This window comes from Lynx rufus, unplaced genomic scaffold (assembly GCF_022079265.1).
Source record: "Lynx rufus isolate CCGP_SWC_20201006 ecotype Redwood Valley unplaced genomic scaffold, mLynRuf1.p SCAF_9, whole genome shotgun sequence".
NCBI classification, from domain to species: Eukaryota; Metazoa; Chordata; class Mammalia; order Carnivora; family Felidae; genus Lynx; species Lynx rufus.
Genome location: NW_025814897.1, coordinates 606,180 through 628,917, shown reverse-complemented (window position 1 = coordinate 628,917; position 22,738 = coordinate 606,180). Strand labels below are relative to the sequence as shown.

Genomic DNA, 22,738 nt, shown 5'->3' with positions numbered 1-22,738 from the left:
TTTTTAATCATAGGATTTTTTTAACCTTTAAATTATTTCTTCAAAATATTAGGTTTCCATGTTTATTCGACTTGTATAGTCCTAGATTCTAAAGAAAGAGCCTTTACGATTAAATATTTGGATAATAGATAATTTGAGGCATTTATCAACTTCATCTCTTGGCAGAAAGTCAAGTATGATTCAAGCAATAAAAAAGAATATTACACTAAAATCTCTGTATTTTGTCAGAAGACATCTGAATTGAATATAATGCTTAATTCTTTTGCACTTTAAAACCATGATATATTCTATATAATAACAAACTTCATTCTTTTATTAAGGAAATATACATTGAACACTTACTATGTGCCAAGCACATTCTAGGTGCTGGGAATACAGCGGTGAACAAAACTTCAAAGTCCCTATGCTCATGAAGCTTGTATTTAGTTTTCTTCCCCTCCCCCCAGCGAATATATTAGGGAGTGAAAAGCATTATAAGCAGAGATGGAGTAGTGTAGGGGACAGAGACTGACCCAGCTGTATTTTGGGTAGGGTGCTCAGGGAAAGCCTCAGAAGAAGGGAAATTAGGGCAGCGGTCTGAACGAAGAACGGAGGTTACCATTCAGATGTCTGGATGAAGAATGTCAGAGGCAGAGGGTGCTGTAGATACAGAAAGCTCTGAGGGAAGACCTATATTTGACATATTTGTAGACCAGAGAGAAGACACTGTATCTAGAAGAGGGTGAGGCAGGGGAAGTGCGCAAGGACATGAAATTATAGAAATGCCTTGTGGATGTACTTGAGCCTTACCAGGGATTTAGACAGTATTCAAGGAATCAGTATAATATCCAACTTGAAATGAAGAGGGAGCCATTGGAGAGTTTTGAGTATGAGAAAAATATGATGTAAGTCACTCTTTAGAAAGGATAACTCTAGGGGCACCTAGGTGGCTAAGTCAGTTGAGCTCCAGACTCTTGATTTTGGCTCAGGTCATGAACCCAGGGTTGTGGGATCAAGCCCCATGTCCAGCTCCGAGATGAGCATGGAGCCTGCTTGGGATTCTCTCCCTCTCCCTCTGCCTCTTTTCTCCACTCACTCATGCTCTCTCTTTCTCAAATTTAAAAGAGAGAGAGAGAGAAATATATCACTCTAGTTGCTATAGGGAAACTTAGACTCTAGTTGATAAGGCTAGAAATGAGGAGGTTAGTTTGAATGTCATTACAGTAGGTCAGGGGAGAGATTAGATGGTGGTGATTGAAGTGGTAAAAAGTGTTCAGAATTTTAACGTATTTATTTATTTATTTATTTATTTTTGACACAGAGAAACAGAACATGAGCAGGGGAGGGGCAGAGAGAGAGGGAGACACAGAATTGGAAGCAGGCTCAAGGCTCTGAGCTGTCAGTACAGAGCCCAATGCGCGGCTTGGGCTCACAGACCACGAGATCATGACCTGAGCCAAAGTCAGACGCTCAACGGACTGAGCCACCCAGGCGCCCCAAAAAGTGTTCAGAATTTTCAACCTTGACCCAATAAGATGTTTTGATGAATGGTTGTGGCAAGTGAGTGAAATGGTTGTGAGTGAAAAAAAAGTCAAATGTGACTCTGTGATTTGGGCTTGAACCAAGTGGATGAGAGGTATTGCCAGTTACTAAGATGGGGAGGAGCAAGTTGAAGGGGGAGGAATAAGACTTGGGCTTCAGACATGAGCTGATTAGGACACGTCTAGTAGACACCCCACTTCATTCACACGTTTCATAAGTTGTTAATGATGTTCTATCTACAAAAGAAATCAATAATAATGCCTTTATGGTTGCAAAGCATGTTCACATAGCTTATCTAATTTGAATACCATAAAAACCTTGTGAATTACACAAAGCAGCCTGAGATGGACAATCCTTGAGCTTCCACTTTCATCTTGACTGAGGCTATTTTTTGCATCTTCTGCTGAAGTATTTTCTTGCTCTGGTAAGAATTTCCTGGATTTGTCTCTGGGAAAGGTGTGAAAGAAGGAAGAATTTTAACATCTGATGGCTGATGTAAAATTACTGAAGTTCTGCTATAGGTGTCACAATTTTGCAAGATCTCAACTAGAAATTTAGGATTAGAGGTAACTTCTCATCTACCCCTAATATAGATGATAAAGGTCATCAATATTGTCAGCAATGTTAGAACTGCAATATAGATCAAGTCAAATAATACTAATAATAGTAATACCTAACATTTGGATGTTTGTTTTTGTCATGCATTGTGGTAGGTGCTTATGTATAAAAATCATCGAATCCACACAGTTGTCCTCATTCTACAAAGGAAGTAATCAAGATATAGTGATATTAGGTCCCAGAGCAAAGGAGTGGTGCAGTCAAGGTTCAAACCCAGGCAGATTGGTCCCAGAGCCGGCTTGCCCAAACTCCTCAGGAGAGTAGGAGATAAGTGGTTGGGTTAAACAGTGGTGGTGAGGAAGTAAAGTCAGAGAATACATAACTGGTTTAAGATATTATTTCATTAATTAATATTTTAGTGCCTGTGGTCCCAGTCACTATATTAGTGCCATTAAAACCATGGCGTGGTCCCCATCTGGTACTTCTGAGGCTGGCAAATGAAATGGAGAAAATAATACCTTGAAAGCAAGACTCAGGAAAGTTTTGGATTATTTTATTTTATTTTAGCATAATGAATACTATACTCTTCAGTATAGAAACATGTTTCTTCTATACTGAAGAGAAGGAACTGTTGTAAGGGAGTGTTTGAAGAGTCATTACAGACATTGATCTATCAGCTTTGAGAGAGTGATCATTTTCAATAACAATAGTTCCCTTATGTTAATAATTTTTTTTTTAACGTTTATTTATTTTTGGGACAGAGAGAGACAGAGCATGAACGGGGGAGGGGCAGAGAGAGAGGGAGACACAGAATCGGAAACAGGCTCTAGGCTCTGAGCCATCAGCCCAGAGCCTGACGCGGGGCTCGAACTCACGGACCGCGAGATCGTGACCTGGCTGAAGTCGGATGCTTAACCGACTGCGCCACCCAGGCGCCCCAATTTTTGAAGTTTTAGTAATACAGATGTAAAACATACAAATCAGAGATCTAAAATTTGGTAATGATAGGATTCATGTGACCATCATTGGTGGCTAAATTCAAAATAAGTAGAAGCATATTTTACATCTGAATTAGCTTCCCTGCATGTCCACATTGGTTGCATTTCTGCTTGGTGTTTCGTAAAAAGTTTCTTTTTTTTCTTTTTTTTTTTTTTAACATTTATTGATTTTTGAGAGAGAGAGAGAGAGAGAGAGAGAGAGAGACAGCACAAGTGGGGGAAGGGAGAGAGACAGACAGACACAGAATCTGAAGCAAGCTCCGTGCTCTGAGCTGTCAGCACAGAGCCTGATGTGGGGCTCGAACTCACAGAGTGCGAGATCATGACCTAAGACGAAGTCCAACACTTAAGGACTGAGCCACCCAGATGCCCCAAAATAGTTTCAATATAACATTCTTTCTACTCCATCATTCATTTCTACTTCCTGTTTTTATGCAAACTGGTTTACAGTTATTGAGGGATACTTTACCATTAGATGACTTTATAAATTCACGTTTCATCCATTTATTTATTTATCTAGTTATTGCCTGTATTCTAAAAGCAGGCATGTAGTGATAAAAAAAGGCTTGCATAACTTAAAAAGGACAGGATCTCTAGAGGCTACTTTGTTTTTCGTATGAAGGGTGTTGTTTCAAACGAGGGCATGGAACCAGTAAGTTTTGGCTTCTGTTTTTGTTGTACACTTTCCAGAAGTTTTTAACTGAAGACTCTATGCACTGTAGTTCTTTCCACAGAGAGCTGACTGGTATTTGAAGAAGTTTTTCTTTTCTTCAAGAAGAATATGATGTATCTTCCTCAAGCTTCACTTCTATTCTTAAATACATTTATTTTTATTTGTGGAGAAGTTATACAAGGTAACTGTGTACATCATTCTACGGTAAGAATTTCAGCAATATTATTTGACCTAGGAAGTATGATTATATAGTTTTCAAGATACATGTTTAAAATTTGAAAAGATTAATTGTACCATCCAATATAATTATGGAAAACTTAAAGTATTTAGAAATGCTGAGATTCTGCTTAAATATTATTTTTAAACTTAGGAAACCATAACCGAGGATTGACACTTAACATATTTCTCGTGAAAAAAATTTTAAAGAAATTACAGGCCTAACTTAAAAAACAGCTGGCAACTTTCTGGTTAACTTTGATAATGAGATACCTGGTAGGTGATAAAAAATTTATTTTGTTATTTAAAAAAATAAATATTTTATAAACGTTTATATTTCAAACACAGTCTTGTGCTTCCTTTCCCAGGAAACTAGAAAATTTCATTTAAAACAATATGAAAGTGACAGCTAATAAAGTATATGCAATACTCTGAGTAGATGGTGATTTGAATCTTCACATAGTTAAATATTGGCTTATGATTTTAAAATGTTCTACAATGTATTACCGTGATATCAATCCCAAATTCCAAAGTTCCAAGGTTTCATAAAGATAAATTTTAGGAAAGCTACAGAAGTAATAATAATATAGTTCTCTAAAATACTCAAAATTTAAAAACCTTATTTTAGATCTGGAAAAATGTAGTTGTTGTCAGGTTTTTGAAAACATCTAGGATGCCTATTATTACAGGAGTAGAAGGGAAAGAATAAGAAGTTAAAAGTAGGTCCATGTAACAAAATATAAGCATCTTTAGGTGGCAAATATCTTTCATACTATGATTAGCTTTTCACCTTTCTCTCAATATCCAGGTCAAAGGAAGATAAAGCTTGTTACTATTTTCTTTTAAAAACAGTTATTTAAGTCTGTATAACTTCCACCAAAGAATGTTTTATGTAGACAAACCAGCATTTACTAACAAGAATAAATACCTTTGGAACGGCGGCTGGTAGCTGGCTTTTCAAGATGACATCTGTTGTTGATTTTGCAAAGGAAAATCCCAGGCTTTTTTTCTGTTTTGATATCTTTCAAATCAATGAGTACTTTACCTTTCAAATCTGTAAATACTTTAGCTTACATAAAAGTGACAAGCCTCCCACACATCCATCTCTACCCCTAATTCCTGATAATTGCTGGCAGAAAGTCCATTTGGCATAGAAATGTAATCTATGGAGAATAATCAGGGAACCTTCTTAGTTCTGTTCAAGGAACTTCAGATTCCAGATGTTTGGCAGAAGGCTGACTCAGCGCTGTATCAGATGTGGAAACATGCCAAAGTTAAGGATAAAGGCCATGGAGTCACGGTTATAGAAAGTAGACCCTAAGTATATCCTTTTGGTATTTGGAAGAAAAGGGGAGAGCAAAAATATTGAATTAATGTATACTTTTTATTGATCCTTAAAATTTACCCATAAGGTTTATTTGTAGACTTCTAACCAGTTCATTATGTTCTTGTCTAGTGATAATCCTTGTGTATGTCCTGAGATTTCACCTTTTCCATGTACTTTTATATTTATTATGTATAGGTCACATAACATACTTCATATATTCTTTTCTCATTTCTATTTTTTTAATGTCAAGGATTCTCCAGGAGTCAACACTGTAGAAGATGTATCTAATGCAAAAGATGAGAGTAAAAGTAACGATACTGTTTATAAGGAAGACTGTGAAGAGTTGTGTGATGTTAAAATTAAAATTACACGAGAAGAAAAACATTTCATGTGTAGTAAGTAATAAAAATAATCACAATTATAAGGGTATATGATTTATTACTTCTAAGGTATGGAATACATAGAAAGAAATACGCCTTAGCTTTGTTTGGGTCATTTTATATGTATCTTGATCCTTCTAGGTCAGAGGTTTCCTGTGTTTGGCACATAGTAGGTGCTTAGTAAGTGTTTGGTAAATGAATGAATGAATGAATCCTTCCAGGTAGCCCTTTCAGCTGGCAGCAGAGGAGAGGGGCGAGCCAGACGGCACTGAGAGTTACGTTTTATCAGTTCACCAGAGGCTACTCTCAAACTTCCATATCTGAGCCATTACGAAATTTCACCTTAGTTTTGAGGGAGAAATTCATTAATACTGAATGAATACTACATTAGGCATATTACAAATTCATAGCCAATTTATGTAGCAAAATGTAAAAATAAACTTTCAAAGTCTTGATTTTTGTCTGCAACTGTTGAGTGACAGTGTGGGAATTTTCATGGCCTGTTATATGCACATGGGGGGTGGGATGAAGAAGGAGAATCAGAAAGGGAGGGAGTGGTGATCTGGTCTAGGTCTTAAAGGATGTAAATCCTAGGCCAGAAAGCATAAAAAGCCCACTTTAATGTGTTTAATTCTATGTGCAACACAAGCATCTCCTATTTCTCAAACCTGTGAGTTGCACTTAGGTCCATAAAGACAGACACCTAAATCCAGGAAGGCTCTAATGGAAAGCAAGAGACTGAAAGTAGAAATGAGAGATGAGCCTGGATGGGGTGCATTTTAAGATACCAAGGATTATTAATGTGAAAATTAGGAATGTAGAGGTAAAGTCACCTCTTAAAGAATAATGTGTGCAATAATGTGTAGATGCTTTTGCTGTAAAGGGCGAAATTTGTATGAGACCGGGGAATACATGGTAGTCAATGATTACTTCCCGATTTTGAGAGTTGTGTTGTAAGGAATGTCTTTGGTGTAAGAAATACAGACTGAAATATCAAGGGACATCATGGCAGCCTGGTGTCAAATGATTTAGGAAAGTTATTTAAACTGTTTTTGCAACTATTCTCTGAGTAAGATTCCTTTGACATAAAAAAAAAAAACAACCTTCTAAAAAAAGGAAAATATATAGTAAAAGTTCAATCAGAAACCGACCAACCAAAACTCTAAGATTTATCATTTATAGGGGCGCCTGGGTGGCTCAGTCGGTTGAGTATCCGACTTCGGCTCAGGTCATGATCTTGTGGTCAGTGAGTTTGAGCCCCACATTGGGCTCCGTGCTGCCAGCTTGGAGCCTGGAGCCTGTTTCAGATTCTGTGTCTCCCTCTCTCTCTGACCCTCCCCCACTCACGCTCTGTCTCTCTCTCTCAAAAATGAATAAACGTTAAAAAAATTTTTTAAAAAGATATATCATTTATATTTGTTTGCCATTTGTTTATATAAAAATACATAGCGTCAATAGAACAAAAGAAATATTTATTTTGAAAATTAACTTGCATGATATAGATTATTGCCTTTTCCTTTCTTATATGATAAGGATTGAGGACTCCCAGACCTCCTCCTTCCATATCTCTCATCTTATTTTTTTTTATAAAGTTTACTCATTTATTATTTCTCAGAGAGAGAGAGAGCCCATGAGCTGGGGATGGGCAGAGAGAGAGGGAGACACAGAATCTGAAGTGGGTTCCAGGCTCTGAGCTGTCAGCACAGAGCCCTACGTTGGGCTTGAACTCACTAACCACAAGATCATGACCTGAGCTGAAGTCAATCGTTTAACTGCCTGAGCCTCAAAGGTGCCCCTGTATCTCTCATTTCATAAAGTGAAAATTAATATTCAAAATTCTGTCTCTCTGTTTCATCAGATTCACTTATTTGGGGGTAATCTAAACTATTAGAAAGCATAGTTTCATTAACCAGTGTGGATACAATTATTTTCTTGGGTGATCCTGAGTTAAACAAAAGTTAAACTGGAGTATTTAGATAGATGGAGATATATTGTGTCTTATGTTTATCCAAAATCATTTAAGCTCATTATTTTTCACCGTATTTTCTCTAACAATATTTAGCAAACACTTTTTATTATGATTTAAGGAAATTTGCAAAATTCTATTGTTACCTACACACGAAGTACCAAAAAACTGCTAAGAAACATGATGGATGAGCAACAAACCTCCTTGGATTATTTATCCAGTCAGGTACGGACCTTTTCCTCTTGTGTTGTTATTGCACAGATACAGCGATACAATTAGAGGTACAACTGTTTACTTTTTTAATGCATTTGTGTCTAGACATGTGTTTACTGCCTGCTCAATTAGAGGCATCCCAGGAAGCCTCAGGCAAACATTAAAAAACAAAAACAAACATAAAAAAATGGACCTTCACTCCAGGGGTGCGCAGTCAAGGGGACAGGAAGACGCGCTGAAAGCCTGTTGTGAACGCTGTCAGCGTTTTGCAGAAGAGAACTCCGAGGTCCGCGCTAGGGGATATAGCTTTCCAGGTGCGAGAGCCGGAGGTTTGAGTCTCCGAAGACGCACACCTGCTTCGGAAGCCGCAGAGACGGCTCAGAAAGCAGTCTCTTCGGCTCGGGGTTGCTGTTTGCAGCGGTGCGGGCAGGCGGCAGGTGTACAGGGGCAGCCAGTAGTGTGTGATCGGGGAGGGGAAGGACCCACTTGGGGACCGGTCTGGAGGTGAGCGAGGGTGGGAGACCGGCGGGGGAGCCGCCCACCTATGCAGGTGCGAGCCACCTGCGGGGTACACAGCGCCCCCCCACTCACCCCCCCCCCCCGCCAGGTGCCTTCGCGTCCACGAGGGGCCTGCTAGATCACCAGGGCAGGTGTGAGCCACCTGCGGGGTACACAGCGCCCCCCCCACTCACCCCCCCCCCCCCGCCAGGTGCCTTCACGTCCACGAATGGCCTGCAAGCCCACCTGGGCAGGTGTGAGCCACCTGCGGGGTACACGGCGCCCCCCACTCCCCCCACCCCCCGCCAGGTGCCTTCGCGTCCACGAGGGGCCTGCAAGCCCACCTGGGCAGGTGTGAGCCACTTGTGGGGTACACGGCGCCCACTGGACAGGTGCCTTGGCGGCCTTGCTGCGGCGCTGGGGGCGTCAGGGTGGGGCGGCGGACACTGTTACACACCGCGGAGCTGCTTTGTAAGAGGCTGAGGGACGCCAGCTACACAATTCAGAGGAAGGAGTTTTGTTCAAATATAAACGTGCTGAAAGGTACGCCCGTGTGTTCAGGTTAACGAGCTCATGAATCGAGTTCTCCTTCTGACGACAGAAGTTCTCCGAAAACAGCTGGACCCTCTTCCTCACAGGCCAGTGCAGTCACATGGTGAGAACTTTTCTATTTCTGCCTCTTACGACTTGACTTTCATTGCGTAAAAATTTCCTGGACGGGTTGGTGCATTGAGAGGTTTTGTTTATAAAATACAGCTCCTTATTATCTAACAGACTGGAGGGGTAATACGTTCCCTGAGGCCGCCGTCCGCCCAGACAAATGTACTTTCCTGAATCGGGAAACTTTTCCAGGTGCCCAAAAGCCGTGGCTGTTCACAGATAACCCGAGTCCACCGCAGATGGAACACTTTTATGTAACTAGTTTCTGGGCTGTCCTTTACATTTTAGTCATAATTAGTCTTCAGTCAGAAGAAAAGAAAGTTTTCAGAGTTCTTTCTGCCTGCAAACAGTTTTTTTGAATTGTCTGAAATATTTCAAATTGGGACATAAAGTTTGAAATAAAAAAGGAACTTAAGACAGAAATAAACTGGAATTTAGAACCTTTTGTATTCAGATGCAGTGTAGTAATTCCTAGAGGCTTGTGTTTCTAAGAAAAATAGCCCATCACTCTTACAATTATGAATTCACACCAGAGTTCCAAGTAAATAACTATTAGTGAGGGCCTACTGTATGATTTTTTTGCTTACAAAGGGAAGGAAATAAAGAATTACTGAGAGTCTCCTAAGTGTCAGGTACTAAGGCACTTCCGCATGGCATTTTATTTTACATTTTTATTTTAGCTCATGTAGTTAAGAGTGTGGACTCTGAGGTCAGACCACCTGTCTTCAAATCACTGAGGCCTGTTTCCTCGATCGTTTCCTCATCAGCAAACTGCAGTACGTACCTCACAGTTGTTGTGGGGATTGCATGGCTAAGTACACGAAAAGCTCTTCGAATACTGCCTGAATGACAGTAAGACAATAGAAGGGTTTGCTGTGGTGACGAGGATCATCAGAGGAGGAATATGCAGCCCAGAAAAATCTAAATAATGCGTTCATACTTATGTGAATGGTGATGGCAGAGTGGAGATTCCAGCCCAGATCGGTCCTTCGTTGTGAACATCTAGCACAGCTCTGAGCATAAGGTTGTGTGAGAATGTCTTAGCAATTCAGAACACAAGCAACGGATCCATATCTTCCAGCAATAAGGGGGAAGCAAACAATTTTTCACAGCGAATTTTCTGTAGGTGACATTTTCTGCACACGTATTGTGTGCTGGGCACTGTGCTAAGTGCTCTCCCTATGCCTTGTATGTAAATTGCCAGAATAACACTACAAAGTGGACAGTACTATTAAAAGGATAGAAGAAGAGCGGGCAGGTAAGTTTGCTGAGGGTTCTCGGCTGCCGAGGAGAAGAGCTAGGGCGGTAAGCAGGCTTTTGGCTCTGGAGTCTCAGGCTTTCGTGTGTTTGTTTCACCAGGTGATTAACAATATGAGAGTTGATTTTATTTTATTACTATAGAAGATAATACACAGTAAAATGTCTTAGAATAAATGCAACACCCTTACCCACAGAATGTGCTTCCAGTCCCCTGGGAAGCGGGATGCTTTGGAGAAGGCAATTCTGGGGCGCTCCACTTTTAACTATAGGCGGCAGTGCAGGCTCTGGCCGCAGGCATAATTTCCTCTTGGGGAGGAGGGATTTCCTTGTCCTCTCCCTTGGCTCTTTGTAACAGTGGTCCCCAATGAGAGTCTCCGCAGTCTCCAGTAGTCAAGGATGTGTCAGTAGTAGTTAATCAACTTATTCATTTGGGTTTCTCCTTCCCATTCACATAGACTTCCTTTACACATTATGTCCCCAAGATAAGCCTAGATTCCTGAAAGGGAATTACTTATTGGGTGAGAATGCATGATTATAAATTATATTAAATCAATGTGGGTCCCAAATGAAAATTTTAAGTAGTATGGAGGGCTAATCACTAACAGTGATGTTATTAGTGAAGGTTTATTTCAACATAAATTCTCTAGTCTCATTTCTTGCATGTATTTTCTCCTGATTTCTAAAATCAAGATCATTTTTTTTTATTTCTAAGAAGTTAAAATCATATCACAATGGAAATTATATTCATAATTTCAGATAGCACTGTCAGATGTCTACAGCAAAATGATTAAGTATACACTTGAAAATATCCTAAATAACTAATTTTACTTTTCTAGGTTTAGATTGTACTGATATTAAAGACACCATTGGCTCTGTCACCAAAACACCAAGTGGTTTATATATAATCTACCCGGAAGGATCTAGTTACCCATTTGAGGTAAAGTCTTCCCTTATTATGTGGAATAGGATAAGCAACCTATCTATTTAATTAATATTAAAATTTTAATTCTTCTCATATTTTATTTTTCCTTGAAATTTTTAAAATAAATGGGTAGAAGTTCCAGTTTCCCAATTTTGGTTTTCTGAAATTCTTTGCCCAAACCACAAGCCAGTAAAAGGACCTGAGAGTCTTTCGCTTTTCCACGTGAGGTGTCATGTTTACACTCTGCAGTAGGTACATTTCGTGCAGGATCTTATATACAATCTAAATATGCAGTAGAAACGCTCGCTTTAATTAGCTTGTGGATATTAGAAAGCAGTGCGGTGCTGTGCCTTGGAGCTTGCCAAACATACTTAGATTTCCCTTCCTGTACGTGGTTATACTTTCTTTGGGTGATAAACGATTTTACGTGGTTATATAAGAAATTAATAAATAAGAAACCGCTTTCACTACACTATGAGATAGATCGAGAAGCTAATCCATTTTTAAATTGAACAAAATACATTACCCTTATGTCTAGGATTTCTGGAAGAAACTTCTATCCAAATTATCTATTATTGGCAGGATATATATAATATCATATAATACTAACATAGTAATATATATGGTAACGTATAAGTTATTTACACATATTTTTTTCTGCTTGCTTTTTTGTGCATAAGAAAGTTTATGATGCCAATCTCACACCTTATTGATAATCTTCATTACACAGTAGTTTTTTTTCTGAATAGATACTACCAGTTCCTCATCTTGAAATTCCCAACATTATTCACTAATTTTTTTTTTTTTTTTTACTAACCTTGCTTTTTGACATCCATTGACCAGATGTTAAAAAATTGGGATTTAGGAGGGAAATAATTTTAAAATTATCTAACTTGCAGGGCACCTGGGTGGCTTAGTCGGGTAGGTGTCCGACTCTTGATTCTGGCTCAGGTCAGCCCCTCACAGTTCATGGGATCCAGCCCTGAGTCAGACTTTGTGCCGACAGTGCAGAGCCTGCTTGGGATTCTCTTTCTCTCTCTGTCTCTCCACCCTTCTCAAATAATAAAATAAACTGAAAACTTAAAAAATTAACTGGGGCGCCTGGGTGGCTCAGTCGGTTAAGCATCTGACTTCGGCTCAGGTCACGATCTCACGGTTCATGGGTTTGAGCCCCACGTCTGGAGCCTGCTTCAGATTCAGAGTGTCTCCCTCTCTCTCTGCCCCTCCCCCACTCACACTCCGTCTCTCCTTCAAAAATAAATAAGCGTTAAAAAAAAAAAATTACCTAACTTGCTTCACCTACAGATTCAAAACTGAGCCTGAACCCACATGGAGAGGGAAGGAAGACTTTTAATTTTGTGAACAGTGGGAAGCGTTATTACCTTTTGTAATCATGGGAAGGTGTTGATTCCCTAACTTCCTCCACACTGCCTTTCTCTGTGAGCAGGAAGTTTCTAATGGGGACAACTGCATCTGATTTTCTGCGTCCTTACCATTGTCCTCTTAGGGGGATTTTACAGAGCACTGACAGATGCACCCAGGATCACAGGCTGTGGTGAGGTACAGATCACACCTTCCTGTCTGAAGATCCCATCTGGACATAGGCCGTTCATGCCTCTGGGGAAAAGAGGGATCAAAGACAGGCCCACACGCATATGTGGTTAAAACTTAAAAAACATCACTGTTTTAATATGAAGGAGTTAGCAGATTCCTCATTCTGCTACAGGTTGGCAGGGTCACCACTCAACTGAAAACTATCTGTGGACATGAGGAATAAGAGGGTGACCTCAAATGCTACCAACACTGCATCTGTAACGGAATGACTGACACAGGAGACTGTAATTAGGTTGGCCTCAAGTTTGCCTTTTAATAAAGTGTCCTTTCTAGAGATTTAAAAATGTCTGAATATATTAATAGCATACAATTGCATTGAAACTTTTAGTGCAACGGTCTTCTCTTTCTCTAGGCTTGAGAGTGAAGCATAAATTTTCCATCAATGAGTGAAAATGATAGTATGTGATTTTTGTCTTTTCTGGGCCTGTTTTAGGTGATGTGTGACATGGATTATAGAGGAGGTGGATGGACTGTGATACAGAAAAGGGTTGACGGGATCACTGATTTCCAGAGGCTGTGGTGTGATTATCTGGACGGATTTGGTGACCTTTTAGGTCATATTTTATTTCTCCTTTTTCTTTTTCTTTCTTTCTTTCTTTCTTTCTTTCTTTCTTTCTTTCTTTCTTTCTTTCTTTCGCATGACACTGATAGTTTATCTGTCGGTCAAAATCATTAGTAAAAATAGCAAATCCTTGTGAATATCAAAATAGGACTTACTTTCTCTTCATGTCGTATTATTTTAGAACATGCGGGTTTTCGGTTGGGCGATGGAAATTGTTATCTTTGGATACCTGCTGAAATGAGGTTGAGTGAAAATTCTAAAATGGGTATCTATTAGGTATTTACTGTGCACCCAGCAGAATTCTGGTAGATACTCAACAACCTTTTGTAGAAAGGAACACTGAATGGCAGGCAGGGTTGTCATGAACCTTGAAATTCTTGAGGTGTGTGCTGGGTCTACACCAACGGAGAATCGAGGTACATGGTGTACAGATTCAAATTATATGACTTGGGAGGAGTGTATAAAAATATCAGTAAGAATCAATGCCTCAAAATTTGAAAACTGTAAACCTCAAGAGAATTGTAAAATCTGTTTACATTATTGCTGCATGACAGTATTTCTTTTGCCGGCAAACAGAAATTCTAGTATTTGTGAACACTGCAAAATTTTACCTTTGTTGGAATTTTTGCAGATGATTTTGATCACTTTTATGCTGTTATTTTAAGTTGCTGTTGTTTTAATTTAAAAGCCTTAACATCCCATAATAAGGTCATCCAAAGATTCAGTAAGTGGTGGTATTGTGTTGCCAAAAACCCCACTGCATGCTAGTGATTGTAGAAAGGATGTGAAATGTAATTATGTATTATGAATAAAGCTGAATAGCTGCCATGTTATGGAGTGCAGCTAATACATTGTGTCTTCTTAGCATGACCCCTAATTTTCTGGTAAGTGCTACCTCCTGATTCAAGTAGTCCTAGATCTACAGGCTCCAAATTGTCATCTTCCTCACTTTATGCTTATTTCTATGGGGAAATTAACTGAATTTTGAGAAAAATGTCTTCAGGCAGGTACAGTTCATGGGAACAGACTGCCTTGTACTTTGTGTATTTCAAAAAAAAAATAATAAATTTGGGATTAAGGAAAATATACTGTTAAGCCAAATTAGGGGCTGGGTAGAGGGGCAGGATGGCAAGGACACTTACATTGGAGTGTCTTGGGCTGGGGACACTAAACAGACCCACCTTTCTTTCTATATACCTCCTTTCTTCCTGCGCTTCCTTAGGGTATTTTTCAGTTCCAAGTGGGGTGCAGTTAGTGCCTCTCATATATATATATATATATATATATATATATATATATATATATATTTATATTTATATTTATATTTATATTTTATATTTATTTATATAATGTATTTGTGTATTTTTTTTTTTTGTAAATTAGACAAACACTGATAATTTGAATTTGAGCTAGGGCTATCTAGTCTCTCAAATAATTTATGTGAGCCATTTCAGTATTAAAAACTAACACCAAACCCTCAATAATAAGGAGTTATTATAAGTTGTATTAAAATATATTAAAAAAACATTTCTTTTCAAACAGGTGAATTTTGGCTAGGACTAAAAAAGATTTTTTATATAGTAAATCAGAAAAACACCAGTTTTATGCTGCATGTTGCATTGGAATCTGAAGACGACACATTTGCTTACGCATCATATGACAACTTTTGGCTAGAAGATGAAACAAGTTTTTTTAAGATGCACTTAGGACGGTATTCAGGAAATGCTGGTAAGTTTTTTCTCCCCCCCAGTGATGCAGGATAAATATAGCTGACTTGATATTAGGTGAAGATAAAAGTAATGTTATTTCGCTTGGTCTATGCCACATAACTGATAACAGAGTAGATTCGGGATGAGAAAACTGAGTTTTGAAACCCTGCTATGATCATCGACCCACCTTGTGTCTTTGAAGAGCTTATATTCTTTAAAACTATTTTCCATGTATCATGGCAGCTGATTCTTTAGAAGGAGAGTCTGTGGGGCAGGCTGGGAAGGAATTATTGACGTTTTCATGTTCTGAGAGGCTGGCATTTAGGAATCACAGAATGTTAGAGCCGATCTCCTTCAGTGTACAGGTAAGGAACCTGAAACATTAGGGACTTGCCCCAGCTCATCACACCTGAGCCAGGGCAAGAAGCCAGGTTGATAGAGCCACTAGTTTGGTGGGCTTTTTTCCCCACTATACCTTGGTGCATGTACTCATTTCCAAATAAATTTAATTTTTAAGAACTTCAAAATACTTCATGTTAAATTTATAATTTGATGCTGCAATTTTAAATTTGAGTTAATACTAAATTCAACTCTCCTGTTGTTGCTCATCATGGTACTTGTTAATTATGTATATTTAGTGTTAGAAATCCAAAAGTGAGTGAGATATGTTCCCACTTCTTTAACTGATTACAATATAGAAGGGAGATAAACCCAGAAATGTGGAATACTGAATACTGATAGAGCTTTGGACATTTAGGAGAGGGAGAGAATGATCTCCACTGATCGCACCTGGAAAATCTTTATGGAAGGGTGGTTTCCGACAAGGAGTTAATGTTAGATCCAATGTGGGAAGGTTTTTAAAAGTACAAACTACTGCAGAACCCAATTCAGTAAGTTTGGGCCCAGGTATTTGTATTCAAAGATGGACGTATTGGCAACCTTATAGTTGAGAACCACTAATGTGTGCTTGCAGGAAGGGATAGGCTTTTGGCAAATGAATGTTGGCAAAGAAAGCAGCTGAGTCAAGGCACAGTGGAAGGAAAATTTCTGAGAGTGAAGAGTTGTCTGGTACAGCTGTCCACCTTGGGATGTTAGGTAAAAAGTCTGAAATTCAAATCTTGATAGATAAGGAAAATTTTCAAGAGTTACAATATGCAATTTTTAATGCTGCCTCTCTAAAAGTGTAAAGAACTATCTAAATATGGAAGCTACTGTGTTAGTAAAAGTGTGTGTGGGGTTTCTCTATTGGACTGAGATCTAGTTAGAAGACTCAGTGTGTCATTACACAAGTGTTTCATTACAGAATCCTCAAATTTTGCTATGCCCTACTCTGCATTTTCCCAATGAGGTTGTAAACTAACTTTCAACAGTTGATCACACAATACAAACAAAATAAAGAAAAAGATGCCAATGGGACATGGAGATAGAAACACAGATGAAACCAGGGGTTAAGTGTGATCAGGTGCATGGTAGAGATGAGCTACAAATTTGATTTTTAGCTCAAAGCAAAACCATAAATATGAAATTCTAACATTTGAGCAAACAGTTCTCCCAGGAGAAGGACAAATATTCCTGATTCTAAAACTGGCAAAGATTTATTTGGGTTCCCAGAGAAAACAAAGGGACATGTTCTTGTAACTACACTTTCACAGAAAACATGATACTGAGTTTTAATGGGCTATTTCTTAAAAACAGGCCTATGCATTATATTTTAAAAACTGTTTATAAATATAATCCAGTGGGGAGCTCCTATCACATTTCCCTTCTGATGGGTGGACTTTGTTCAGGGAAAGTGTCTGTGGAGCGACCGTACAGCTTAGGCAATGCTCCTTCAATGCTGTCTCATCTGAAATCTGAGAGGCATTGCACTGTGTGGGTGTTGAAAATCACACTCTCCCTGCAAATACCTGCAATGTGGGCATTTTGTTTCCTGTGAGGTGCGGGGTAAGAGGCTTTAATATTCAGCACAGCTGGCGAACAGGATGGGCCACTACCACGTATCAAGTTCTCCAGGCTCCTCCAAGACCTATCTCAAGAGATGCGAAACATTTGGAACATGATGAAACAAATGTGGGCTTTGGATTCTTCAAAGATTTTGCACAGCTCTACTTTAAGTCAGTGTTTCCAAAAGATGAGCAGTTTACTGCAAATGAAATCTAGGTGTCATGGGACTAATTAGAACCTTCTGTTTATATAGTTTGATTCAAACAAAACATGGCTTCTGCCCCTGCTACTTACTTACATGGGCTGCCTTGACCAAGATACTTACTCTTTCAGGTTTTGGCGAGTATCAGGGAAACCATACACACAGAACCCAGTGTGGACCTTTTAGGAATGGTAGTACTTGAGCTACTCTCCATGTGTCATGTGGAGAGCCATTCTGGGCTCACCTCAGGAAGGTAGCTGATTATATGCTTGAGGTAACTGCGTATGTGATATAAACCTGGGGGCCCCTAAATAAAACCAAACAACTTGTGCAGCTACAAATGTAAGCCTCTTAATGTAGCAGATTCCCTTTCATCCATGCCTCTTTATTTAAAGTGATGGGGGATGGAGGTGGCATGAAAACTTACTATGTATTATTATTACGTAGAAATTATTCTTTTCCCTAAATTACCAATTACCACATTACCCTTCCCCAAAGTATGACAGGTTTGTACAGCACCATTTTTGGCCTAAATTATCTGATTCCGTCTACAGAGCCAAACTTCCATTGTGGATTGTGATTTGGTACCAAATATCCACTTAAAGATGCCTATCATGTTGAGGAATTCATTACCAGATTTTGGTATATTGCAATCTGGGGGAGAGATTTTGTTTGTTTTCATATTTTTTATTTTTTTTTAATTTTATTTAAATCCAAGCTGGTAATGGCTTCCGGAGTAGAATTTAGTGATTCATCACTTCCATACAACACCCAGTGCTCAGCCTAACTGGAGGGGAGACTTTAATTTGATAGCTAGTAGAAAATAATGTAAACCTTAGTTCTAGATGCCATGCTTTGTAACGATAGTCTGGTAAAGGCCAGTTAAAATGACAAAAAGTACCTTTAAATTTGGTCATTTAAAAAACCTGTTTTGCCCAGGTGATGGATTCCGGGGCTTCAGAAAAGAAGATAACCAAAATGCAATGCCTTTCAGCACATCGGATGTCGATAATGACGGATGTCACCCTGCATGCCTGGTCAGTGGTCAGTCTGTGAAAAGCTGTAGTCGCCTCAGTAACAACACTGGCTGGTGGTTCAGCCAGTGTGGTCTGGCAAATCTAAACGGCATTCATCGCTTCCCTGGAAAATTGGTCTCAACCGGGATTCAGTGGGGCACATGGACCAGAAACAATTCCCCTGTCAGGATTAAATCTGTTTCAATGAAAATTAGAAGAGCGTACAATCCATATTTTAAGTAATCTCCTTCTAAATTGTAATGTGTGGTCCACAGGTTTTTTTGGTAACGTATAAAAGATTTTCTATAGTTTCTCTTTTTACTGAGTGTTTCAAACATTTTAGCCAAAATTTAACTATAGATGGCATCTAGGTGCTAAGAGTTCAGTTTGAAATCTTTAATTTTATACAGTTTTATAGAAGAAAACCTGACTTAGTGTATGCTCTTACTACTAACTATATTAACAATATGTAATAAAGTTTAAGTGAACTGCACCTTGTCTTCCTGGAATTTGTTGTCTTCTCCAAGAACTGTCCTTTTCTTCTTCTTCTTTTTTTTTAATGTTTATTTTTGAGAGAGAGACAGAGTGCAAGTTGGGGAGGGGCAGAGAGAGGGAGAGACAGAATCCAAAGCAGGCTCCAGGCTCCCAGCTCTGAGCGGTCAGCACAGAGCCCAATGCGGGGCTTGACTCATGAACCAGGAGATCATGACCTGAGCTGAAGTCGGATGATCAACAGACTGAGCCACCCAGGGACCCAAGAATTGTCCTTTTCTTTAAAGCATACGTACTATAGTAGATGGTTAGGAAAACCGAAGAGAGCATTATGCTTGTTTCCATATTCATTGGAAATGGCTAACTATGTAATCTATACATAACTTCTATTAAAGACAATGACAAGGAATAACTTTGTGCACATTACTATACACATAGTTTAAAAACTTTACTATTTCCAGGTAGTTCCACAATATTTTACAGGTAATAAGAGTTTCCTGCACAAATAAAGTCCTTTTCCCCTCACATTTTATCATTGTTAATAATTTTATTCTTGTTTGTAATAAATTTACTGTACATTCATATCCCGATCAGTTGCATTCTAAAACACATTTATATCTTAACTTTCTTAAGCCAGTAGGAACGGTAGGACCTTGATTAAGCGAAGGACAGCAGAGAAAAGAGCCATGACTCAGTGGTCTAGAGGTAGCTCTTGGAACAAGCTTGTCCCCTCTGCTTTCTCCACTAAGCTGGAAAGAGTTGGAGGCCTAAGTATTCCGTGGGAAAACACAGCAGCGAACATCTGGGCCAAGTTCAGTTATTGACAAAAAAGACGAGGGAAACAATTAAGAATTAGTATTGGACAGAAAAGTACTTTGTCAAGAGTTAGGGTGGCATGGTGAGCTGGGAAGGGGACTGGAGTAAAAATACATGTGAGGATCTAGCTATCTAGGTGAGATATCAGCCCAGAATGGGGCTAAGCTTGTTCAGAACAGAGAATCTGAGCTGAGTTCAGGGACCGGCAAAAATGACGTGATCACCACTCAAGATCGCTTTCACTTTGATCTCCTCTCAAAGCTGTGAATAAATCATGCCCAGATACAGACGGGACAAAGTCACGGATGGGTGGACATCGGTCCCCATGGCTTCTCACACATTTCATGGAGGCCCCGCTAAGTCTGTGTCCTAGCAGTGGAGTCAGGTGTCTACCACGTGGAGGAGCCCAGAACTGTGTTTTTTTATACCTGCAGTGATATGAGCATCAGAAACAAATTTATCTACAAATTCAGGAACTAATTTTGCTACTTAGCAAGCCATGTCTTTAGTGTGGACTCTGGACCTTGGAGTTCTTGCCAATGGAGGGGCAGTCTCCATTATTGCACAGCAAAGTCTAAGGGCTGCACATTTTTTTCCCACCGTGAGGCTATGGAGATAGTGGGAACATTGCTGGTAAAGGCAGAACGGAAATAAATGTTGAGATGTTGAGGGAAAGAGATCCAGAGAGCAGCAAGAAGTTTTAATCTGTTTGGATTGGAGAGTAGTGAGATACAACTGACTTTGAATAGCTGAGGGACAGTGGCCACCAGGGTGCCTTGTGAGACGTTCTATCAAGAGGCCTCATACGCCGCAAAGGAGAAGGTATACTTTGGTTAATAATCCTGAGTTTAAGGTTCCCAGAAATGAAGCAACCTGACCTGTGAGAGCAGTTAAGCGATGAAGACAACTGTTCTTGGGGCACCTGGTGGCTCAGTAGGTTGAGCATCTGACTCTTGGTTTCCGCTCAGGTCGTGATCTCACAGTTTGTGGGTTTGAGCCCCACATCAGGCTCCGTGCTTGCAAAACCTGTTTTGGATTCTGTGTCTCCCTCTCTCCTCCCTTCCCCTGCTCGTTTTCTCTCTCTCTCTCAAAATAAATAAACTTAAAAAAAAAAGATAAATGTTCCTTTTTTTGCTATCTACTATCCCCAGAGCACATGCACAAGTGTGAGCAGTGGGCAGGAAAGGTTGCAGTCATGTGCCCAGGGTCTGGATGGCATCATTATAGATTCATTCTTCCTGGGTCTGACAACTGGCCCCGATAAATGGTCCCATGTAAAAATACAAACACTTAAAAAAAAGGAATAAAAATAAAAATACATTATTTTTTGTCAACTTACACCTTACTTATTAGTAAACACTGAAACAGTGTCCGGTTAAAAATCGAAAGAAAAATATATAGACCCTGCACGCTTCTCTTTATCCCAGCATATATTAGTTATAAATAGAAAAAGCTTGGCAGTCATAATGACTTTGAGAACTACAGTACTTAGAAGCAGTCTAAAAACAAGTTATAATCTGTTTAAAAATAATTACAAATCATCCCCGAGGAACATAAATGCCTCTAAACAGGAACACAGTCTTGGTCTTTGACTGGAAGACTCAATGCAGTGGGTATGGACGGGGTGGTGGGTGTGGGAACCAAGAGCAGCTGGGACAGTAGGCGTGGAGCTCTTGGTCAGGGGGTCACTGACGCGTGCTGCCTCCTGGTGGAGGCGGATTTACTGGGAAGAGTGTGCGGGCGGAGGAGAGCCTGTGGATCCCAGTGAGCAGTGCTCTGGGAGGGCGGTCTCGTAAGGGTGCAAGCTTCGAGGCTGAGAAAGGGACCTTTGGGAAAGGGGAGCCTCTGAAGCTCAGCGCACGTGCCAGCCGCCCGCTCCTGCTGAGCCGCCTGCTCCTTGGCAGGCCGCCTAAGGAGGGAGGCGGTGAGCGCCTGGGCCATTCACATCTGTCTCCCAAGTAATCCATAGGCCAGGAGAGGTCAATGGGATTTGTTTTGTTTTGTTTTGTTTTAAAGAAAATCTGAAGTGCTTCTGGGAAGGTGATGAATGAGAACAGCTAAGTTTGAAAAAGAATCTGACGGGGCTTTGATGTACTGATTGCGAAAGGGCATTATAAATGAGCCTGGGTGGCTCATCAGTTAGGGTCCGACTCTTGTTCCCGCTCAGGTCACGATCTCACAGTTTGCGAGTTCAAGCCCCGCATCAGGCTCTGCACTGACAGCACGGAACCTGCTTGGGATTCTGTCTCCCTCTCTCTCTCTGCCCCTCCCCCATTCTCTCTCTCTCTTAAAATAAATAGAATAAACTTAAAAAAATAAATATATTAGTTACTTTATTAGCATGTGACGCATTACCACAAACTTAGTGGCTTTAAATGACACTTATTAGCTCTCAGTTCTGTGCATCAGATGTCTGGCAAGAGGTGGGTTGGTTTTCTACTCAGGGTCTCATGAGCAGAAATCAAGATACCATCCAGGCTGAGGGCTCATCTGGGTTCAGGGACCTTCTCCAAGCTCATCGGTTGTTGGCAGAATTCATTTCCTTAGGTTGTAGGGTTGGGGTCCCCGCGGTCCATCTAGCTGGGAGCTGGGACCACTGTCAGCTTCCAGAGGCTGCCTGCTATTCCTCGCCATGTGGCCCCAGGATAGCTTGCAGGATGCACACCTGTTTCCTTCCAGGCCGACCAGAACACATCTGTCTAACTCCTCCCGTGCAGTCAGCCAGTCCAGTCAGAGAAAACTCTCTGCTTTTAAAGGGCTCAGGTGACTAGGTCAGGCCAACCTGAATAATCTACCTATCTTAAGGTTAACTGATTTTGAGCCTTCATCTTCTCCAAGGGGTCCATAAATGAGTGTTTAATTGAAACTTGGGAGAAGGTATGGGTCAGAAAGGCGGGGAATCTTGAGGGCCGTCTTTGAATTCTGCCCCCACAATAAAGTGACAGAAGTAAAACAGGTACAACGAGGAAACCAAAAGGTTACCAGAATAGGAATTCTATGATTATTAAAAATATATATAATGAAGGGCATGGGAAAAGAAGAGTTTCCTATCAGTGTGGGAAGAGACAGATTGATAAATGCTAATGGAGAGAAATGGCTAACAATTTGAAAATAAAAAGGAACATCACACTGTATAAAAATGAATTTGAGGTTGATTAACTATGTACATAAAAAAACAAAAATCATTAGGT

The 22,738-nt window shown here is 39.9% G+C and overlaps 1 protein-coding gene across 1 annotated transcript; it reads left to right on the top strand.

Moving 5' to 3' along the window:
• The first annotated feature begins 3,858 nt into the window (after positions 1–3,858).
• ANGPTL5 (angiopoietin like 5) lies at positions 3,859–18,482 on the top strand. Its single transcript, XM_047070215.1, has 8 exons — positions 3,859–3,954; positions 5,544–5,688; positions 7,761–7,864; positions 8,912–9,005; positions 11,107–11,207; positions 13,240–13,360; positions 14,911–15,096; positions 18,163–18,482. Exons 1-8 carry the CDS (start codon positions 3,859–3,861, stop codon positions 18,480–18,482), a joined length of 1,167 nt encoding a protein of 388 aa, XP_046926171.1.
• Positions 18,483–22,738: the final 4,256 nt, after the last annotated feature.